We start from the raw sequence: 19,422 nt of genomic DNA on the forward strand, positions 1-19,422 counted from the left end.
TGTATGATAGATGTGCATTATAAATACTATTTAACATCATTACTGTGATCTGCAAAAGTTTCTTTCTTTCTTGACCCTTACCCTATCATGAAACGTACCAGATAGTCATATCACATATCATATGCGTGTGAACATATACAGCACAAAATCTTCTCACGAACATGAAAATATGTTGTAAGTTGTAAGCCTATCTATCATTTTTATAACATAAACCAGACATTAAAAACATCTTGAAGTGTTAGACAGGTAGACAGGGATATACTGCTCACAGCTCAAGATATGACGAGTGTGACAGCCTTAGGGCAGCCCAGGTGAGGTCAATTGTGCTTTTTATTTCATTCACGTGACATATCACAGTAATTGCTCTTTGCTATATGCAAACTAAGTTCTGTACGCTATTCCATGCCAAGTCTTTATCGTTTCGCCGGCATAACGTGGCATTTTATTATCCATGCTGTCAATTTTTTCCATTATGAATTTATGTAATTACATTTGTCACTCAGGATTCTCTCAGTAAAGCAAAATGTACAAAAGCATATCACATACCAGAACATAACTGGTTTTATACCCGAGATGGTGATTGACAGCAAAAGATTATTAAGGTATTAAGGTGTGTCATCTGTGTGTGTGTGTGTGTGTGGGTGTGTAATGTCTATATAATATACGGATGCTTTGTTGGTATTTTAATCAGTTTGAGTCCTTTACTCCAAATAAAATACAACCCTAAATTAGAAAAAGTTGGGACGGTATGGAAAATGCAAATAAAAAAAGAAATCCGTGATTTATAAATGTATCTGACTTGTATTTCATTGCAGACAGAACACAAGATATTTCATGTTTTGTCAGGTCAACTTCATTAGATTTGTAAATATACATCCATTCCTGCCATTCAGGCCTGCAACACATTCCAAAAAAAAAGTTGGGAAGGGAAATCTGGAGGAATTTCAGTGCGTAAAGGGCAAGGGCGCAAATTGAATAACCGTGATCTCTGATCCCTCAGACAAAATGCATCAAGAACCGTCATTCATCTATGTTGAATCTTGTCTGTATTGTATTGTCTTTTATTGCCATTTCAACATATGATTGCCCATAATCCCATGATTGTATAATTATGTATGCTATATGCAAATTTGCACTGTCCTGATTGTCACACCGAAGTCATGCCAGAACTTAACATAGTAAAGTGTCAAATTGCCTCGCAGCCACGCAGGATAAGATTGTAAAACTGTTGTTTCGTAATAACAGGGTTTATACGCGAGCCACAAACAGTACACGTGAGGGAAATTCTCGCTTAAGTGATCCTCACGTGAATCAAGTTATTTTGTCTTGCCATAGGCAAATTAGTCATCTACATATTTATTCATCTCTGACACCTGATACATGCAAAAATACATGCTTGTATGCAGACATATATATTCAGACCAGAGTTCCCTCATTCCAAGACATTTCTATTACTGTCATCTGACCCAAACGAATTTCTACATTGGGCAATTCTGGAGGATCGACACTGTTAAACGTGAGTAGAAAATCACTAAACACAGAATTCTGGCCTTTTATTTCATGAGTGGGGGTATGCTGCTACAAACCCTAGTAATCACGTTGCGTTCGATAAAGCCTACATTAACCGTCGAATTGTATTCAGTCGTAAAGAGCAGGGTGGTGCAGGTTCTTTTTAAAAACAAATTGCAGTTGAGAGTAGCAGCCTATGAAAGAAGCGAACTAAACGAAGTACTGTTATGTTTAAGGCTTACAAATATTTTTCTTTTATTAGTCAAGGTGCAATTAGCAATTAAAGGTAAATTAATATGTTATCATTACCAGAAGATTGTTTTCGGCTATGGTTTTCAAGCACACTCTCCTCTAATCTAAAGATGTCTGTTACACGGCCCTGGGGTTTTTCAGGTGCTTTTAAAATCTTTGGTCGAGTAGAGTCAGGGCCATAGCTCTAAACAACAGGAAGATCTAGGCAAGATTTTCTTTGACGGCCCTCCTTACTTTACCGAAGCAGAAGACAACCATTCGTTCGCTTTTTCCTCCTGAAAAATAAAAATGTATTTATTTACTGACTGCATACACTGTGCCAAAACAGCATACATATGTTTATAAACTAGGCTATACTTTATGGTATAACGCAATGCTATAATGCATATTTTACATCAAAATTCACTTTGAACGACAAGCTTGCATACTCTCACTGGACTTGAATGCAAACCACCACCAGAGGACGCCATAACTCCTTTAGAATCGATCTTGAATCTGCCTGCAGCTGTCATCAGCTCAGCACAGCGTTATTGATATATCATCTCTGCTTTCCGTTTTTTGTCATTCAATTCATATGAAATATGAACTACCATTGCAGTTTCACTTTAAGATATTAACAGTTAGAGGATTGTTTCAAACTGCAACAGCACATCAGCATGTGGTTTTGTAGCTTCTGTTGATAGCAAAACTCTACAGATGAATAAAGCTTCTTACCTCTCTTTGGCCTGTCATCATCGCACACATCTGAATCCACTTTTCCTCTTTATTTGTTCTATGGAATGGGGATTATAATGTGTGGCTAGTCAACATATGTACGAGACTAATTAAACTAGCTACCCTGACCGACCTCATGCATGCTAGAAGCCAGGTAAATTAAGTTAGCTCGGAGTCTTACACTGGGGTGACAGTGGTACAGGAGGTAGAGAGGTCGTTTAGTAATCAGAAGGTTGCTACTTCGATTCCCTGTCCTTGAGCAAGACACTGATTGCTCCTGATGTGCAGTGTGCCCTCAATGTAAAATGTGTATACATCCTTGTAAGTCGCTTTGGAGAAAAGTGTCTGCTAAATGTAAATGTCTACACAAATAATAGTAGGCCTACGTTCATTCAAAAACAAGTAGGAGTTCTGTGTTCGTGGATGGAAAACACATTTGTAAACCGTTTATTTACAAATAATTTTCAGACATTCTCTCCATAGCTGTTTGTCAGTAACTCAGAGACAGAGCCAAAGTGTGCATGTAAACTGAACAATAATGAAGGTGTGGGTGTTTACTGTCCTACTGGTGCTTTGACTGAGAAATATACATGCTGTACCTGAACATTTTTACCTTTTAGGTAAGTTTTAAACAGTAGGCTATTTTTATTTGTCAGTGTATTAATCAATAGGAAAAGCCTTTAGGTTTTAGGGGAAAGTTTTATGGCATCGTTATTATCACGTTGGACTGATAATGTGGTGCGAAGATTGGATTCCAGATTTCAGACAAAACTGATCTAATTTTTCTCTGCTTCAGCCACAATGCATTGGGTTAATTACTGTTGTGTAACATGTTCCGGCATCTGCAGTACCCTGCTGAAGAAGAAAAAAAATACATCTTGACCAACTTAAACTGGGTGACCAGCTAGTTTTGTATGATTTTTGACGGTTTAGCTAGCCATACCTGCTGAGACAGGCTAAAGCCATCAACCTGGTTTTCAACTGTCTCTCAGCAGGGCACATTTCCTGTTACCACCATAAACTGTTCGATAACTTTTCAAATAACGTCATGCTTGATAAACAATCTGATCGGCAGCCCTAGATTTGTATTTGGACAGTCGGTTTTCTCAGTTAGGTCAGCCCGGGAATGGAACCTCTTCTCCCACAGAACATTAGAGAATCAACCTCATTCAACTGCTTTAAAAGAAATCTCAAATCATGGTTGATAAATAACCACGAATGTGATCATTAGTGGGTAAGCAGTAGAACTTGTATATTGGGATTTTATTTTATTTTATTTTATTTTATTTCTATTTCTATTTCTATTTCTATTTTTATTTATCTTATCTTATCTTATCTTATCCTATCTTATCTTATCTTATCTTATTTTATTTCTCTCTATGGGGTAGTAACATGGGGATTTTGAGGAATCACATCTGTCAATCACAAAGTAGCCTACTCTCAAGTTCTCCCGTTTAACCCAACACACTTTCATTATCAGACTTTAAGTGCCTCCTGTGATTTATATGCTGAATATTGTGACGCACACAGGAAACACTGATACTGAACGTGAGAGCACAAGAGGGGGTCTCATCTCTTAATAACAGAGTGGGTAAGGGTGGATACATTCGCTAACTACACAGGATCCAACACAGAGGCAAGTACACGCATCATACAGACTAAAGATGGTAACAGAAATATGCACTGAAATTAACAGAAGAAGGAAGTCACGAGAACATTCCAAAATTAAACACAGTTAAACATTCACAAAGCACTCTAGGATAACTACGACACATTGCAGTGGCTTGAAAAAGTATTCCCCCATTGAAAATCATCACTATTTTCACAATTACAAAATATATTTTCACATAATTTCCCAATCAGTATTTTTATTGTTAACATTTATGCTCTAGTAGGCCTAGGCTATATTTTTGATATAGTGATTTATCTGGAAATGATTTGTATTATAAAACTTAAATATATTACTTGTATTCAAACCCCTCGGCTTTTGAGTTCCAGATTATGGCAAATGATATATGGCATATGAATTAGAATTTACAGAAATCGCTAACATTTTAAGGTTTTTTCTCAATAGCCTCCCCAGCTACATTAAGGATGATGATGGTTCGAGAGCGAACCTTAGGTAGTACACTATCGGTGAGGTGCCGACCAGAATCTAGCGGTGGACCAACACATGCTTGCTATCTGGGTTGTGGTGGTGATGGTGGTGGTAATGTAGGTAGTTGGGGAACACAATAACTCTACCATTCAATATAAATAATGCATTTTCTACCATTCAAATAATTTCTTCAAATAAACTGTAATAACTCAATTGACAATGTAACGGTTTTAAGCAGATCGAGCAGGTTAAAACGATTTAACAAAGCCTCAGGGAATGCTAGCCTGTCTTAAAAACTCGTTTTTGCTTGCTCATGATAGGGCGGTGTTATAGGCCTACACGTCATACAGGAAGCGAAGTTCACTCAAAGGGAAGATCCCATAAGGAAATACATAAAATGCTGTTAGAACACTGCCTTTATGTAGGTTACAGACAAACTGAAGGAGAAATGGAGAAGGATCGTTACAACAATACAAGGTAGGTGAGGAGGTATTCAATGTGTCTGTAATTATTTGTTTGACGTGCTCTGTCTTAATGAGTTGGTCAACCAGAAAGTCTGAGAGCCGGGCTGCGGTAACTTGATAAGTACAACTCTGGAAAGTCATGCGGCTTAACATTAGGTCTTAATATTTTTGTATTTAGATTATGTAGGCATATCAAATAGTAAAAGTTTATCATAACCCATTATCAAGTCGAGTCTACACTCGCTGTTAGGTGAGCAACGAAACCCCGGACTAATAATAAACATGGAACAAGTTTGAATGAACAGGTGTTTCTCTATTCTGAAAGGTTATGTAGCCTGTTCGCTGCTTGAACCATGATAAATTGTTGATGAATTAAGTCGGATATTGGAATTTCGTACTTAACTTTAAGTCGTGAGTTTGTCCGGAAATTTGAATTATGGCAGCGGCCGTGTGTTGAACTATTATCCCAGAATAATTCTTGAGCAGAACGTCATTATACTTTTTATGTTGTGGTTTGCAGAGTTGTCCTATGCAGACTACTGTCCACGTTTGTTAGATCATGACATTACCAGTGTTAAACCCTCACAGATGTAGGGGATGTTCCTTAGTTCAAAGTCAACTTATACTTGCAGTTGAAGTTATGGGTCTATGTAAGAGCCTGTAGCTTATTAAAGAAGTTAAAGGTATATTGATCGAAGTCAGCCTGTTTGATAATATTTTCAATACTTACAATAGAGTTTCTAAATAATGTCACTAACCTAAGACACATTATACTTATCAACTCATTATTACTACCATAGTCCCTTTACATATATTTTATATAAAGAAATCTAAATAATTCAGTACAGCTTTCCTTGAGCCAACCTTGCATTTTGATTTGTTTTTTTGCGTGTGTTCTTCTAAAGTGTTTGGGCAAACAACTACAGTGTCCTTTGTGATTGCCTTGGCCAAATATTACATAACTTATAACAGTATAAAACAGTGACTATCTGTTAAGTATTAACATAGGTTGTATCTGTGCTGGCTAATCTAAGTTTGTGTGTCGCTTATCAGGTAAATTCTGCCATGAAAAACCTTTGGCAGGAATGATGAACCCTCGGAGAGCTAGATCAGCACGTGCGTACGGAATTCAGGAGCCATCCTGCACTGGTCAGATCGCCCCACTTCTGCCGAACAAAACCAGCATGTCCGACCTTCAACTGCAGGTGGACTTCTTCCGTAAACTGGGCTACTCACCCAGGCAGATCCAGGCTGCCATGATGAAGCTGGGCATGGGCACGGACACCAACGCAGTGCTGGCTGAGCTGGTGAGGACCAGGGCCTCCGGGGGCCCCACCCCAGAAAGGGAAAAGCCGGCTGGGGTCGGGGGTCGCAAGAGCCCCGGGAAGGCCACCCAACTTCCAGTGACACAGGGGGAGGAGGAGGACGAGGAGCCAGAGAATGAACTGAAGCCTATAGTTATTGATGGCAGCAATGTAGCAATGAGGTGAGTGTTTTCTGACTGTGTGTGTGTGTGTGAGTGTGTGCGAGTGTGTGAGTGTGTATGGGTGTATGTATGTGTATTAACTGTCTGTGGGTATTGATGTGTGCATACACATGGAAACACACACACACACACACACACACACATATATAAATTCTGTTAACCCCGTAGTCATTCATCACCACTAGTGCTTCTTAGCTGACATCATAAGTGTGTTTCATCGTGTGTGTTGCCGCCAGCCTGCAGTAACCATAACCTTAATGGGGAAACGCACACAGATCAGCTTTTGATAACCAGTAGGGGTGTGTTTATCAAACAAATATATCTAAATAAAGAATTAGGGTGAACAAAGAAAGAGACACAAAGAACCGCCCTTGCTGGCTTGCGACACATCAAGGAAGTCCAACCAGTTCATGCTTGTCTGTATAAAGGACACTGCTCTAATATGCAAATCATTCTCACATGTATTGGCCTTTTGAGTGATGTTTCCCTAGGCACCCTTAAGACCCACAGAGGACTTTTCTTTCTTTTTTATCATTTTACAATAATACAGTACGCTGCTGTACTGATTTATTTGAAAGTGCTTACAAGTTTCTGGTATTCCTTCCTGTGCTTTTTGTTCTGGAGGAAATGTAGGTTTATTGGCGTTTTAGCTACTCAGACAGATTGCGCCACAATGGCTTCAACACAAAGTTATTATTAATGTTTTGAGCAAAGAAAATGAAAAGCAAATGCAGGACATGGATGGATATTCTGTGCTGTTACTCTTTAATGCTCATACAGATGCAAGCACTTAGAAATTACACAATTTATAGAAATACATGCATAGGCCCATTAGGTGTATATGGTACAACCACCACAGTTGTAGTTTTAAGACAAAAATTCCTCCCATGTTAGAGTATAATCCAACCAATTACCATAATGATATTTTTCATTGTTTAAGTAAATTTAACCTTGGTCACATATTGATTTGTTGATGAATTCCACAGGTTTACATTCAGTTCAGTAGCATTAATTTTCAGTACACTAAATGTGGTGTGTGCTACAATGAAGATGCAGGTCATAACCGCACTTGGTTAGCAGCATGTTAGTATGTAAACAGATGGCCCCACCGGCATTCTCCACATTACAGTCTGCATGCAAATCATGTCAGGTTTCACCGTGTCATTCTTCAGGCGTGTTGCTGATGTGGAAGAGAACAGCTGCGGGACAGACAGCCACGCTTTCTCTGCTAGTGTGTGTTTTTTTTTTTTTTTTTCCAAACCACTGAAACGGATTGTTGACGATCGGCTATATGCAAATTCTCTCACCCATAATTGACATTTCCTGGTTGCACCAGTGCAATGTGCATAGAAGCCTGTGAGGTATTTCAAGGACTTGGGGCCGTTTGCTTTTGGTTGCATCCCTTCATGACCTGATTGTGGTCCTTGTTTCTGTTTAAATGAAAATGTATACATATGATTTTTTTTTTGTTAACCAACCTCTCTCCTTTCTGTTGTGTTTCTTTCCCTTTTCCCCCCACTTCTCCCAGCCATGGCAACAAGGAAGTATTTTCATGCAGGGGAATCGAGCTAGCTGTCAAGTACTTCCTTGAGCGGGGACACAAAAAGATTACGGTGTTTGTGCCTTCCTGGAGGAAGGAGCAGCCCAGACCTGATGTGCCAATCTCAGGTGAGAAAAAGGAAAACTCTGACCAAAGCAACGACACCACTGAAAAATAAACACAACTCTCTTGGTTTTATCAACTCTTCCTCCATAGAATAAACCTTTTGTAGATCCTTTGGGTAGTCCTCTGAAAGCAGCAGTGGCCTGGGGAAGCCAGGCTTCCTCAGAATGAAATAATTTGAGACGTGAAAATCTCTGTAACAATACACAGGTGAGATATACTTAATGAAACATATCACGTCATTATATATACATTTTGCTTGTGCGCATTATATTTTGACCGTGACGGGAAAGCTTTTTAATGTAAAATCATAAGCTTCTCGCTTTACAGCTGGCTTGAACGTACATTAATGCTGCCGAGGGGAAGCTAGGTTCATGCCTACTTGGCCTACTTGGCCTCCTCTCATCATTTATTTTAGAAAAATGTGCCAATCACGGTTGAGGGTTGCACCACTCTGGCTGGACTGTGAAAGAGAACCAATGCCCTGCGGGTATGGAGAGTATGTCCAGGAATCTGCTTCTATGAAAACATAAAGTTAATTGCAAGTGGGCGGGTGGGGGAATCCAACCTGGTATCATCTTCATGCCAATCAGATCCGAATTAGTCATGCCAAAAATATGACAAACTATTAAATGGAAAGCCATCCATTGAGTTTAGTCAGTGAACTGCCATTGTAAACATGCGTCATTAAAATACCAATATGTAGATACATTTGTTGTTGCGCATCTGTATATTCACAACACCTTATGAGTCATTGGAATAAATGAAAGGGAAGACATTAGTTGTGTCATTAGTTGTGACATTAGTTGTGCGAAAAACAGAGAAAAGGATAAGATTCCCTAGGTTGCAGCTCAAGACGCTACAGCTAACTTACTGTTGAAGAGGATGATAGAAGGGGATCACATGGAAGCGAATTGGCCTGTTTGTCCAGGTCTGTTTTTGAAAAAGAGAAAACGGTTAATTGGTTGATAATTGAATCGATCTGTCTTTAAATTGTGATGCTTAGATGTAATCGATCTTCTAGGCTAGGTTACAACTTAACTCTTTTTGTGGCTCTGTTAGCCTAATGTTTTAAAGACAAATATTGCTGAGTATAGCTTAGTAAGAGACCTGGTATAGTATTTTGAATATAGTTTAGTAAGAGACCTGGTATAGTATTTTGAAATGTTTATAAAGGTGATATATTTGTAACATGAAATTGACTAGATTAATATAATTGTGACAGCGTCACTGCAAATTGGAAAACAGTGGTGTTGTGGTGTTTTAAAATCAATCACTTTGGCACACAAGTCTATGGTTACAATACAAACGTACAACAAAATCTGTACACGCCCTCCCTTATCCAAACACAGTATGAAGGGGAATTCCTGCTCAGCTGAAATCTGTTCGGCTTGTTGAAAATATCGGTTGATAGCACTAAAATACGTCACACAAGGATGCCATTTCTGAGAAGTCACAGGAAAGTTTCTCTGAATGTTTATACGTGTTTCAAAAGAATGAAGCCATCGCTTGGATGGGCGCCATTGTTTTTTTTGTTTGTCAGATGTGCTCCTCTTTCTGCTGGCTTTGCCTGGCATGATTTACCATTTTTCATTTCGGAAGTCATCTGGGTTCATACTTCCGTCTGTTTTTGATGTGGAATTGTATTTGAGTAATTATCATTAGCAATTAACATTTTAATTGAATCACATTTTTACCCTAAATGTTCAAATGTTCAATGTGGCTTCAATGTCAAAGTTGGTGTGGTATTCCCAGTTGTTGTTGGCCCTTGACCAAGAGCGCTGCATTCCCCCCTCACTACCCGCAGTAGAGATAGAGTCGTGGTGTAAGAATCCAAAGGTTGCTTGGACAAATCAGTCCTGTACCAGGAAACATAAATGCCCATTAAAGGGGAATTCCCTAACCAGGAAGTATTGAATTATTTGTTTCCCTCTCTCTCTCTCTCTCTCTCTCTCTCTCTATCTGTCTGTTTCTTTCTCTCACACACTCTCTCGTGACAAAGGTAGCCAGTTTGCTGTAGGAATTCTTAATCTGATCCCAGACTAGCTTTGTTTTATTTTGCGGTGGGATCCTGGGAGGCTGAAAACATCTCTTTGTTCTGCCGTATGAATACAGGGCTTTGTGTCCTGTATGGAAAAAGAAGAAGTGTCTCGAGACATGCCAAGTCCTTGACGTATTATGACATAGTTCAGAAGGTGTGGAAGGACTTAACAGACGGGTGACAACCGGATGCATCCTACGTATATAGGGATGATAGGCCGAAGCTACATACAAACATGACCCTAGAGCTAGAAACAGTGAAATGGACATTCCATGCTCTGTGTGAAACCTGGAATAGGAATCAAAATAACATTCCATTGACATCGACCATTTTAAAACTCTTACATAAATCACTGGCATAAGATGCATTGCTACATTTATTCTAATCTATAACGATAGGCCTCATCAGGTCTCCAGTAATGGAGGAACGTCCTGTACATCTGTTCTACTCCTTATCCTTTAATTCATGAATATACAATTAAATACAGGTAAATGTTAATGTGAATATAAATGTACATTTCCCAGTGTACCTGGAGCATATATAACATATTTTGACATTCCTGCAGTCATTTTATACAAATATATATATATATATATATGATGTATGTTTTATGTGTATAAATGCCTGAAACAAAAGGTACTAGATAGAGGTTTCTGATAGGCCTAATATCGACACTTACGTACAGTCAAGCCGGAAAGTCTGCACACCCCTTTCACCTTCTCCTTGTTTATTACGTTACAGACTTCTACATCAATAGATTGAGTTCATGTTTTGCCTCAAACATCTACACACAATAGTCAATAATGATAAAGTGAAAACAGGTTTATAGAAAATATAAAACATTTAATTTTACTGACAAAAATAGGTTATTTATGGGTTACATATCTGTACACACCCTTAGCCTAATACTTGGTTGCTGCACCTTTGGCAGGGATGACAGCTTCAAGGCGTCTTGGGAAAAAAGCTAGGAGCTTGCCCATTTTTTGCCCATTCCTCTTGGCATATCCATGCAAGCTCTGTCAGGTTGGATGGGGAGCGTCGTTACACAGCCATTTTCAGCTCTTTCCAAAGGTGTTCAATTGGATTCAGGTCTGGGCTCTGGCTGGGCCACTCAAGGACATGCACAGACTTTCTCCAAACCACTCCTTTGTTTTCTTGGCTGTGTGCTTCAGGTCATTGTCATTGCTCAGTCTGAGGTTCAGAGCGCTCTGGAGCAGGTTTTCTTTAAGGATCTCGGTGTACTTTGCTGCATTCATCTTTCCCTCTATCAGGACTAGTCGAGGTCTGCAGATTATTCCTTTGACCCCATGGCTTACAGTTTGCTCTGGCATGCACTGTCAACTGTGGGACCTCCTATAGGCAAGTGTTGGCAATCCCCAATCATGTCCAATCAATTGGATTTATCACAGGTGAACTCCAATTAAGTTGTAGAAACATCTCAAGCAGTATAAGTGGAAACAAAATGCACTTCAGCTCACTTTTGGGTGTCATAACAAAGGGTGTGCACACTTGTGTACATATGATATTTAACATTTAGGTTTTTAGCAAATGAGCACAAATGTCTAAAAACCTGTTTTCTCTTTGTCATTAGGGGCTATTTTGTGTACTAAATCTAATGTAGTATAAGTCTGTAATGTAATAAAACGTGGAGAAGGTGAAAGGGGTGTGCAAACTTTCTGGCTTGACTGTATATATGTATTTTTGTAATGTATTTTTCCACAGAGTTTTGTACAGTGTACTGTGCACTCTCCAATGGTACTATAAGTACAACCCCAGCACCATGTCATCTTCAATGAATTCACCTAAGTGCATTCTTTCATTCTGTATCTATTTAGATCAGCACATCCTAAGCAAACTGGAGAAGCAGAAGATCGTGGTGTTCACTCCATCGAGGCGCGTGGGGGGCAAACGCGTGGTCTGCTACGATGACCGCTTCATCGTGAAGCTGGCCCACGACCTGGATGGCGTGATCGTCTCCAACGACACCTACCGCGACCTGCAGAGCGAGAAACCGGAGTGGAAGCGTTGCATCGAGGAACGCTTGCTCATGTACTCTTTCGTCAACGACAAGTGAGCGCCGCGCTTAGCTCTCTGCTTTGGCTTCGTTGTTGTGATTGTTGCTTTTATTTGTGGGTTGAATTAATAAACTATGTAATTAAATAATTATCATTGACCTTTCTGACCTTGTGATTTCTAGGTTCATGCCCCCTGATGACCCTCTTGGTCGCCATGGTCCCAGTCTTGACAACTTCCTAAGGAAGAAGCCATTACTGCCAGAGCACAAACGTCAGCTTTGCCCTTATGGTAAAGTATTTCTGTACTCTGTGTTACTTTTACAATGAATTGTGTATGTAGTGGAGGTTTGTGTCTCAATATATACAAAGGTAATGTTGTTTGTTATGCCAAAAAGGGGCATCAGAGGATGGAGAAAGATCACAGTAAAGGCTTGAGTGTAAAAACTCTTAGCTACATATTTTGAATAAGACAACCTATTTCTTTTCGGACAGATCCAATGCTCACTCCTTCATCTCTTACCTCATGTGTAATACGTTTGTGATTAGAAGCCCTCAGAGTCGAGAACATCTTCACAGATATGTTTGCTTTTTGCGCTTTAGGAAAGAAATGCACTTACGGTATGAAGTGCAAGTTCTACCACCCGGAGCGGGCTAACCAGTCCCAGCGAGCTCTGGCAGACGAGCTTCGGGACAACGCCAGACTCTCCACCGCCCAGAAAGAGGACGCTAGTGAAGTAGGCCTGGTGCCAAGGGGGGGCGCGGTCTCTGGCATGAGCCCAACTTTTGGGACAAGCTCAGCCTCTCTGGAGCAGCAGTTACAGTATAGACTCGCCCTGGACGCCAGTGGGGGCCCTCTCCACAAGGGCCAGGGGGGTGAGGCCCCAGAGGCCTGGTCCAATGGGGCCCTGGCTATGGATTCCAGCAGGACCCCGTCCTTCAGCAGCAGCGGCTCCACCGGCGGATTCTTGGAGCTAGAATGGCCCAGCCAGCTCTCACCCTTCACCACTGACCCAGCCTCTGTCTTCAGCACAGACTCTGGCCTGGGCTCGTACGAGCAGCAGCAGCAGCAGCAGCAGCAGCAGCAGCAGCAGCAACAACAGCAGCAACAGCACCAACAGCACCCTAAGGACCTGAGCCGTGGCCAGGCCAGGCTCCCAAGCCTTCAGGAGGCTCCACATCCCTGTTTGGCCTGCTGCCCCCACCTGGCCACCCCCCCACCACCGCTGCCACACCTCCTGCAGTCCTACTGCTCCAGCCCTGCTCGATTCCATCCGTGTCACCCCACTTCCTGTGGCTATGACCCCCCTCGGTATCCACAGCCTGCCCCTATTCACCATTACAGCCTGCCCAGCTACTTTCAGCTCGGTGGAGCAGGAGGAGGAGGAGGAGGCCAGCAGAAATGCTGGTCGGAGTCTGTGCCATGGATGCCACAGAGCACACCGAACCCTTGCAGTCTTCCAGAGTCCAGCCATCTGGCCAGCCTCCCAGGGCCTGGTCATTTCTACCAGGCCCAGCAGGCGTGGGCCAGAAACTACCCGCAGCCTGAGCCGCAGCCTGTCAGCTTGGATCCAGAGAGAGAGGAGATGCGCAAGAAACTGCACGCCATTTTCAACCCGTACCAGGTGGACAAAGTCATGAGTATGCATCCTTACCTTAAGGATGCCCAGAAATTGGCAGCAGAGATTCTCACCCTCAAGGCAAAAGGAGAGATGTTCTGAGAGACTGTCACTGTCATTCCCAGTGTCTCTCTTTGTTTAGTTTTTTTCCTGGAGCTTCAAAGTATTTGTGGCCAAAGACACCAGAGTCTACAGGATCAAGTCCTATATAACACAGAGACTGCAGAGACTCCAGTATGAGTATTTTACTACAGTAGGTTGAGCTTTTCAGCCAAGGTGATCTATGCACTGACGTTAAGTAAGGTCATATGACAGTTACAGTATATGGCATTTTCTCACCTGTGTAAGTAAGCAGTAGTCTTGCCATTTGACTATTATGTGCACTTGCCTTATAAATTTGCCTTTGTGCTAAGTATGATAATGGGAGAAAACTGTGTGCTGGGTTACAAGGGCTACAGTGTTGATACATATTGTATCTTATCATATTGTATGTAGGTATGAATTGTATTTTACAATACACGGCATCCAAAGCCAAAAAATGAACATTTTGTGTCATCAAAATCCAAATAGTACTAATGTAATTTTAAGTAATGCTGCGTTGGTAATAAGGCTTTCGGTTGGTTTGTACGGGGTTAATATTCACACTCAATCTGATTTTGAAGATCTGTTTTCAAATTGTACAAAGATTTCGTGTGTTACTAAACTAAAGCACACACCTACAGCATCCACAAAAGCATACAAATATTTAGACTCTTCACTTTCCTCTGAATTTTGTCATTTTTTTTATTAATGTTAAAAGGTCAATATTTGCTGAAATACTTCACGATAAGTTTGTCCTCTAAGTTTATTATTTAATTCCTCATCTCTATTAATTGCTTTGAACCAGTTCATCCAGTATTCACAATAATGGGTCTTCATTTTTATCTATGATTATCTTTCTGATGATTGCATATTGTTAAGTTTGTATGTTAGTAAGCATCTGTACAAGACACTGTATTTACTAAGTAATCCTGAAAAGTTCTCATGCATAAGGTTTTAACCAAGCCACCTTTTAAAAGGTGTAGTGTGTAGGATTTAGGGGAATCTATTAGCAGAAATGGAATATAGTATTTATAATGTGTTTTTCATTAGTGTGAAATCACCTTTACGAATGGTTGTGTTTTTGTCGGCCTCATATCTACATAGGGGGCAGGGCCTCTTCCAAGGAGTCCGCCATGTTGCACCGCCATGTTTCTACAGTAGCCCAGATTGAACAAACCATAACACTGGCTTTAGAGATGCCCTGCGTTTCTATGGCAACTGACGGATACTGTAGGTTATCCTACACACGGGAGGGGTAGTCAGTTAGTTGCAATCTGCAACCTTGCCGCTAGACGCCACTAAATCCTGCACAATTCTCCTTTTAAAGAGTTGAATGTAAGATCTCTGTAATAGTACTGAATAATTTTGCATTACCTAAATTAAATTCAGTCCACTGAAAAATATCAACTACTCTGTGTTGTTTGCGTGTTTGAAAAGCCCTGTACATTTAAAAAGAAAAACATTGTCTAATCTGTAAGTGTTATGAAAATGCATTTATTTCAAAACGACAGGACTTCATACTTTCACATAAAACAGAAGGAAGAGAGAAATTTTCATGTTTACCAATATTGAGGTGACCATAATTAGATGGTGTATATATATATATATATATAATCATACAACAGAGACATTACATTGGAGGCCTAAACTACTATAATTTCAATATCATGCATCATTTGCATTTACTCTGCTGTATATGGAATCAATCTAACATGTTTTTCCGTTTATTGAGAAGTAAATATTGAAAATATTGGAATTACAGAACTGGTTATGCAGAACTAGTTTTTTGGAACGTCGTTTTGCAATACCAAAATGGAGCTCAGCGCGTGCTTGTCATAGTTGTGTGCACATGACCTACAAGTGGGTAAATACAAAATAGAATTGAATAAATACACTTGAATGTGTCATTATGGGTGTGTGGACCAACTGTTATACCTTAAACAGGCCACCAGATGGAGATAAAGATTGCTCTCCTGCTTGCCTGCCTTACCAGTTTATTACCTCCGCCAAGGAGAGAATGTTTTCGGTTCAGTTTGTTAGTCTGTCGGCAGGCTTACGCAAAATCTATGGGGCCGATCTTCATGACACTTGGTGGAGGGGCGTAGGAAGGGCCAAGGAAGAACCCATTAAGTGTTCGATCAACCAGTCCCAAATCGGAATCATGGTCCACGATCCACTAATTATTTTTCACTTTCGTTAACATTGCAAGATAGGGATTTGACCTTGGTGGAGGTCTGTGCTCTCTGCTTCTTAGCATAAACTGTCTGGTACATCAGTATATTGACGTATATATTGTTTTTTGTTTGGATGGTAAATCATTAGGTAATATCTTACCTGGAAGTAAAAGTCAATAATTTGCTCTACATAAACTAAGTGTGTGTGTGAGGGAGAGAGAGAGAGAAGGAGATGTTTATTGACAAATTTGATCTTAATGAAATAAACCACCATGTCAAGCAGGGAAATAAAAAAGAAGGGCACAGGAACCAACAATTATCTTTCAGAGATATCATGAATATATAGTATAATAATTATTATTATTATTACTTTAAATAGCACTGTTTCGACAGCAAAAAACGCAGGCCATATCCTTGCATAGGTACTGTAGGGAAGGGAGAGAGCAATCACCCAACCTGGTCTCGAACCCAGGTCTATAGGGTAAACCTGCCGCTTGAGCGCAATGCCAAAGAGCCAGGTTTATCTACTTCACGTCTACTTCATTCGTTCACTCATCACTTCTGATCAGTGTGTGTGTGTGTCTGTGTGTGTGTGTGTGTGTGTGTGTGTGTGTGTGTGTGTGTGTGTGTGTGTGTGTGTGTGTGTGTGTGTGTGTGTGTGTGTGTGTGTGTGTGTGTGTGTCTCTGTGTGTGTGTGTGTCAGAGAGGCTAAGTGTGAGTAGTGTGTTTGTATGAAGTGGTGACAGAGATTAGATGTAGGTATGCATTTTCAGGCAATCAGTCAGACAGCGCAAGAAAGGTTTATGCAAAACATATATATGTCTTTATTTATGGTCCATGTTCACCTCCGGAATGTCGGTTATGTCTTAAGTACACACTGTAAATGTCAGGAATGTTGCTCTCTCCTGGATATGAGATGCTATGGGAGGTTGCAATGTAAAACATTTACTGTGAAAACTATAGTAAGTTTCTGACAGCTATAACACCACTATAGCACCAGTAACACAGCGTAGTTCTTTTCTAGTAATTTATCGGCATAGTTTATCGGCATAGTATTCAAGTTTTACATTATCTCCGCTAAATTCCCACACGAAAGTCAACAGTAAGTCACTAATACTTTTTTTCAGTATTTTATGAATGGAAGTTTTTGAATATACATTAGGAATAAGCCTACTGTAAAACCCAAACAGCAGTATCTTACTGTGCAGCAATTGGTCAGTAAATGATTGTAATGTTGCTTTATAGTGATCAACTGTTTACCATATTGAAGCACCAATAAACTACCCTAATATACAGACAGGCTTAAATGATCCAACCATTACACCTCCCAGTGGTTCTTTCTGAGTGCACTTAGCTCAGGGACACAGCAGTTGTAGTAAGAAGGTTATTAATAATAGTTTTTAGGTTAGGTAAGTCTGGAGTGTGTTTTACTGTTTAACAAATGCCTCGAAAGGTCTTGAACCCTGTCATTGTGTGGAACCGCTTTAGAGTCGGCCATCCTAAACTTTCAACTAGACAGCTCACACTTTTGGAGATTTCACATTTTCTGGTAAACTTTCAAAATTACCACAGCCTTTAAACTTAAGTTCTTCGATGAAACACTTTGGTACATTATGGTTTATTTCATGTTGTGGCTATATTGATTCTGTCCAATGCATTTGTAAAATCGGCATTGGCGCACAACTTTTCAGGTAAAACATATTTCCTTTAATGTGGTCCTGTTGACCAGTTGATCAGGTTTATGTTCTGTGATAGTTCTGTAGTACTGTTATGCAGGGAATTGCTGAAGCTCACAATTGCATTATGGGAAAATGTATGGGTCAAATGACCCATTTGGAAAGTCAGGCCTTTTTTGTGTGGTTAGCTTATGAGTTATAACACATTTTTAATTACGACTTGTGGAATGGTGTAAGAAGTAATACTGTGAATGATGATGTAAACCTGTAGTAGATATATGCATCCTAATGCCAAATTAATTCTGTAACATCCATTTCAAATAGAAATGTACTGTTAGAAAAGCCTGTGTTTATGTTAAAAATTGTTATATAATTAGTTATATAATTTTTTATTCTTTATTAATGTCAAAGCATTTTAATGCAGTAAGCCATTTTGTTCTATAGTTCTGTAGTTTTGATTGAATTAAAATGTTGTTCAGGTACATTGCAAGTCTACCCAAGGAATTCTGAAAAAGGTACAATCCAACAGATTTTAGCTTTTTTTCTAGTGTTCTTTTCATTAACTTTTGGTGTTTTTGTTTTGTATTTTAAATTCATGAGGGGATATTGGAGTAATAATTTTCAAATCATTTTGTAGCTCAACAGGTAGGGCAGTCGATAAAGCAGCACTAAGATAATGGGTTTGACTCATAACGATGAAGTCTGTATGCTATGGTAAATTAAATAGACTGCGAAGTTCATAAACCAAAATGTAAGCACTGTAGCTTTTTTTTGTGAAATTCTACATATCCTACACCTGTAAACACACTGGCACCTGACCAGCTCTTTTTCTACTTCTCAATTTCAATAAATTGCATTAGTTAATATGGCGTCATTAAAAATGCACATTGTCCCAATTCTCTTTATAGAGGCCTGAACCCCTAGCAAGCTTTTCACTCTAAGGTTGTATTCGTCCACAATGCAGTTGGAGCAATACTATGGAGGACATCATTTCTATGCAGTAAGATGCTGTTTTCGTTCTGTCTCATAATGCAATTGTGATTTACAGTAATATTACTACAAAGCTGTTCTATAATAATATACTATACAAATCATAGTACAACTGGCAGGTTTCACAAAAAAATGCTACGGGTGTAGATTTACATCAGACCAAGCAACTAAAAATAATCCACCTCATTTACTGACTTAGATAAAGTCATCTTTATGATATTCATGTGATATTCAGCACTCACAATAAGTCTGTTATAAGACCATTTTGATTTTTTTTTTGATGATGACCTTATTAATGTCTAACACCACACCTACCCTTAACACAATAACATTTACTTTCACAATTTGTAAGCGCCTTTAAGTGTCTCACTACATAACCAGGATTTTATACTCTAAGCATCTGATGCCAATTTCTTACCTGAGCTGCTAGGAATTGTGCAACCAAAGGCAAGTAATGGCGTCTCATTGGAAGTTGGCAGCTTTGCCTTTAAAACCTCATGAGACCTCATGAGACCTCATTTAAGGCCTCATGAGACCTCATTTAAGACCTCATGAGACCTCATTTAAAACCTCATTTAAGACCTCATTTAAGACCTCATTTAAGACCTCATTTAAAACCTCATTTAAGACCTCATTTAAGACC

At 39.8% G+C, this 19,422-nt stretch overlaps 1 protein-coding gene across 1 annotated transcript; it reads left to right on the forward strand.

The window, feature by feature from the left end:
- Positions 1–4,883: 4,883 nt before the first annotated feature.
- LOC105909999 (ribonuclease ZC3H12A) lies at positions 4,884–15,349 on the forward strand. The gene is made up of 6 exons (XM_031576262.2): positions 4,884–5,050; positions 6,091–6,523; positions 8,052–8,191; positions 12,063–12,297; positions 12,425–12,531; positions 12,843–15,349. The coding sequence occupies exons 2-6, from the start codon at positions 6,123–6,125 to the stop codon at positions 13,958–13,960; spliced, it is 2,001 nt and encodes a 666-aa protein (XP_031432122.1). The 5' UTR covers positions 4,884–5,050; positions 6,091–6,122; the 3' UTR covers positions 13,961–15,349.
- The last annotated feature ends 4,073 nt before the right edge of the window (positions 15,350–19,422 follow it).

The sequence above is a fragment of the Clupea harengus genome, chromosome 11 (assembly GCF_900700415.2).
Source record: "Clupea harengus chromosome 11, Ch_v2.0.2, whole genome shotgun sequence".
Taxonomy (NCBI): Eukaryota; Metazoa; Chordata; class Actinopteri; order Clupeiformes; family Clupeidae; genus Clupea; species Clupea harengus.